This window comes from Manacus vitellinus, unplaced genomic scaffold (assembly GCF_001715985.3).
Source record: "Manacus vitellinus isolate BGI_N305 unplaced genomic scaffold, ASM171598v3 scaffold_47_pilon, whole genome shotgun sequence".
Taxonomy (NCBI): domain Eukaryota; kingdom Metazoa; phylum Chordata; class Aves; order Passeriformes; family Pipridae; genus Manacus; species Manacus vitellinus.
In genome coordinates this window covers 54,000-58,131 of record NW_021940585.1, presented here as the reverse complement: position 1 = coordinate 58,131, position 4,132 = coordinate 54,000, and the positions used below count along the sequence as shown (strand labels likewise).

The 4,132-nt window shown below is 56.7% G+C and overlaps 1 protein-coding gene across 1 annotated transcript in view; it reads right to left on the bottom strand.

The window, feature by feature from the left end:
- Positions 1-834: 834 nt before the first annotated feature.
- The window catches only part of AHCYL1 (adenosylhomocysteinase like 1), an 11,927-nt gene continuing 8,629 nt past the window's right edge, over positions 835-4,132 (bottom strand). Inside the window, exons 9-14 of the mRNA XM_029962468.1 lie at positions 3,774-3,894; positions 3,601-3,699; positions 3,052-3,120; positions 2,036-2,114; positions 1,494-1,614; positions 835-915 (exon numbers count right to left, since the gene is read on the bottom strand). Coding sequence (XP_029818328.1) covers positions 909-915; positions 1,494-1,614; positions 2,036-2,114; positions 3,052-3,120; positions 3,601-3,699; positions 3,774-3,894 — 496 coding nt within the window. The 3' untranslated portion in view covers positions 835-908. The remainder of the gene's footprint in view (positions 916-1,493; positions 1,615-2,035; positions 2,115-3,051; positions 3,121-3,600; positions 3,700-3,773; positions 3,895-4,132) is intronic.

Genomic DNA, 4,132 nt, shown 5'->3' with positions numbered 1-4,132 from the left:
GGTGCTTCCCATTGGGAGACAGGAAAGCAGCCACATCCTGGGAAACATCCCTTAGACATCCCCTTGGAACATCCCCACTCTTGAAAACAGCTCTGGAAGGACTGAGAAGGAAAAGAGGAAGAAAAAAACCAACTAAACGAAGAAAAAAATGGTTTAAAACTCAATTAAGGTGCAGTTTGGCTAAAAAAAAACCCCAAAAAAAAAACCTGGGAGAGATGAGGATAATGCTGGGAAAAGCGACCCCCATCCGGATTCAAGATTAGCACCCTGAAAAAACTCCCCCCCGGGCCCAGGTGGTCACTAAAGCCGGGTCAGTGGCCACCAAAGCCGGGCCACGTCGGCACAGGGGCCTGGGGACCCCCCACCCCATTCCAGGCGTCCTGCAGGCTCCGCTCTGCTCCCGGGAAGTGCCCGGAGCAGGGATCTAGCAGCTAAAACTGGGCTCTTTAAGGCAATTTAGAAGTTGCAGAAATTCCACACAAAGAAAGAAAAGAGAAGAGAAGGAGAACGGAGCATCTCCGGATCCGCAGGGAGACCAGGGTGGGAAAAAACACCAAAGGAAAGCAAAACAAACCCATTGCTGCGGGAATGAAGTGCCCTGGGAACAGCAGGAAAGGGAAAACCTCTCCCAAAGCCAGGGCTGGGAATCACAGGCTTCAGCACATGGAAGCAAGAAGCAAATGCCAGGTTTGTCTGGTCAGGTCAGACTGAGATGTGATGGTGGGAAAGGGGGAGGAAAAGAAATCCTGGCCTTGAAACCACAGAGAAATGTAAAAACAGGAAAAATGGCTTCGGGGAGGGGGGGGGAAGGAACAATAAAAAAAAAGGTAAACCAAAATAAAAATGATTTTTAAAAATAATCTCTCGAATGTTGCCTTGTGTGGTCTGGTCCTTCTGGGAATGGTCCATCAGTATCTAGGAGAGAAGGGGCACAGTGAGGGCTGGAACACAGATCCTGGGAGCAGAGGCTGTGCCAGCGCCAGGGGATCCCAAATCATGGAATTCCAGACTGGTTTGGGTGGGGAGGGACCTTAAAGCACATCCCATCCCGCCCCTGCCATGGGTAGGGACACCTTCCACTATCCCAGGTTGCTCCAGCGTGGCCTTGGACACTTCCAGGCTTGGGGCAGCCACAGCTTCTCTGGGAATTCCATCCCAGCCCCGCACCACCCTCACAGGGAAGAATTCCTCCCCAGTATTCAGTGGGAAGCCATTCCCTGTGTCCTGTCCCTCCATCCCTTGTCCCCAGTCCCTCTCCAGCTCTCCTGGAGCCCCTTTAGGCCCTGCAAGGGGCTCTCAGGTCTCCCTGGAGCCTTCCCTTCTCCAGGCTGAGCATTCCCAGCTCTCCCAGCCTCCAAATCAAAGGCTCTCCAGCCCTCGGAGCATCTCCGTGGGCTCTCTGGATTCACTCCAGCAGCTCCACATCCTTCTGCTGCTGGAGGCACTTTCCAAAGCCCTGTCCCCGTGGATCTGGAGGTGCTCCCAGCCCTCACCTGTAGTAGTTGGGTTTGAAGGGCCCGTTCTTGTTGAGCCCCAGGTACTTGGCCTGGTCGTCCGTGAGCTCCGTCAGGTGGGCGTCGAACGAGGGCAGGTGCAGGCTGGCCACGTACTCATCTGGGAATGGGGCAGGGAAAACGGGATCAGGGGGACCCACCCCCCCCTCACACCCCAGGGAGCTGAGGGGGGGGTCACCATCGCCACCATCACCATCACCCCCCCGGAGTCACCACAACCCAACGGCTGGAGCAGAGCTGAGCCCAAGCCTGGGCTGGATGTGCCCCCAAAGGCACCAGGATGGCATGGAAAACCCTGGAGAAACCCTGGGGAAGGGAGCATAAGGAGAGGGGATGCCTCCCACGCTGCGGGACACCAAGGGAAATAAATCAAACCACCCCCACTCGTTTCGAAGTTGCTGCCTCTGCTGGTTTCCCTGAACTCCTTCTCCCTCTGGAAGTGTTTCCCAGCCCTGGGGTGAGTTTTTTCCTGACATCTCACACAGCTGGCGCACAGAATTCCTAAGGAATTCTTCACTCACCCATCTTCTTGGGCAGCAGGTAAACGTCCTGCTTGTAGCGGCCCTCGGGAGCATTGTAGAGCTCAATCAGAGCCAGAGCCTGTGGAGAGCACAGGGATAAAATTTGGGAATGCTCAGGGACAGCCCAGGAACACCCAGGGATGGCCACCAGCCACGGCAGCACAGGGACAGTGACAAGGACTTGGGAGCCACAGGGAGGGCACAACCATTTCCAAGGTGCCCTGAGGGAAAGGCTCCCAGCTCAGGGCATGTCCAGAGTCCCTCTGGGAAGGGGGTCAGGGTCAGGGATGAGGGGATGACAAGCTGTTTGTAGCAGCTGGGAAAAACCCCATGGAAAAACATGAGGATGGAGGACAATGGAGCAGCTCTGCCTCTCTTAAACCTCTGAGAGCTGCTGTGCCACGAGGGAAGGGGGGGATTGCCAGTCCCTGCATGTTCCCAGCCCCACCAGTGTCCAAGTTCCCAACCCCATCAATCTCCCCCTTGTTCCCAGTCCTACCAATCCCCTCCCTGTTCCCAACCCCACCAGTCTCCCCATGATCCCCGTCCTACCAGTGTCCTCCAGTCCCACCAGTCCCCTCCATGTTCCCAGTCCCACCAGCCTTGCTTTGAGGTAAGCCCTAAACCTGTCCTAGGGGGTTTAAACCTCAGCTGGGGGAGTTTAAACCTCTGCTGGGGAGCTTAAATCTGTGCTGTGGGGATTGGAATCTGTGCTGGGGGGCTTAACCTGTGCTTTGGGGGCTTGAAACCTGAGTTCAGGGGGCTGAAACCCGTGCTGGGGGGCCTAAACTTGTGCTTGAGGGGCTCAAGCCCATCTCCCAGCCCAGCAGGAGATCTGTGTCATTCGAAATCTGCACCATTTCAAAGCTCTCCCAAAACTTCCTGCACCCAAAACACCAAGTTCCCACCACCATTAATCCACCCCAGGGAAGAGGGGGTTCCTGTGGTATTCCAAGGCCCCACCCCAGGGTGTTCCCAAAGCATCTTCACCCCCGAGGCCCCTCCTGGGTACAGACCTGAGTGGTGGCTGTGATGGAGAGGACAAAGGTGGGAACTGTGGAGCAGCTCAGGTTGAGCAGCCGGCCCTGGGGGAGAGCAGGAGTCACCCCAAATCCAAACCCAGTCGACATTCCAGGTGGGATTCACCTCCATCCCCTCCCGAGAGCCACTTTTGTGCCCAGAGCATCCCAACTGTGTCCCAGCTCCCACCCCAACCCTGAGCTTCAAGGCTGGGGAGTGTTGTGGTCCCTGGAAAAGCCAGTCCCTCCCTCCTGCCAGAGCAGCTCCAGTGGGAAGAAGAGGAGCCAGATTCCTGCCTGGGAATCCCTGGCACAGCTGGAGCAGGTGGGTTTGGCTACAGGAGGGGTCTGACAGACCCAGCTGTGGGTGCGTGTGGGACAGGACACACACCCCTGCCTCAAGAAAAGGACAGAAAAAATAATAAATAAAAAATAATAAATACAATAATAAACCCTTTTCTGAGCCCTGAAGCTCTTCCCAGTGCTTTTCCACCTGGATAAACCCATGATTTCCCACCAGGAACTGTGGCCCAGCTCCCCACATACCTCAGCCAGCAGCACCACCCGCTTCCCATCGGGCCAGATGACGTGATCCACCTGGGAACGCACCCGCTCCCACGTCAGCTCGGGGGTCCTCAGGCTGGTCTGCAAGAGGAGGAGGGAGAGCTGGAGCCACGGGAGGAGGAGCAGGGTGGGCCAGCCCATGGGGCTGAACTCACCACGTCGATCTCGGTGTTGGAGTGGCCCATGTTGCAGACGATGCAGCTGTTCTTCATCCGGTCCAGGTGCTCCCGCGTCACCACGTTCTTGTTCCCTGCAGGAACAGCAAAACCAAACCCCCTGCGTTCTCATTCCCTGAACTCCAGCTGGAGAAGCTCAGCTTGGGGCAACATCTGATGAACTTCCCACCAGGACGAGGCTCCTCCTGGTCGGGACAGCGGAGAAACATGTGGGACAAGTGCTGTCATGGGATGTCCTGAGCTGGAAGGGACCCGCAAGGATCAGCAACCTCTGGCCCTGCCCAGGACACCCCAAAATCCCACCCTGTCCCTGAGAGCATTGTCCAAACCCTCCTGGA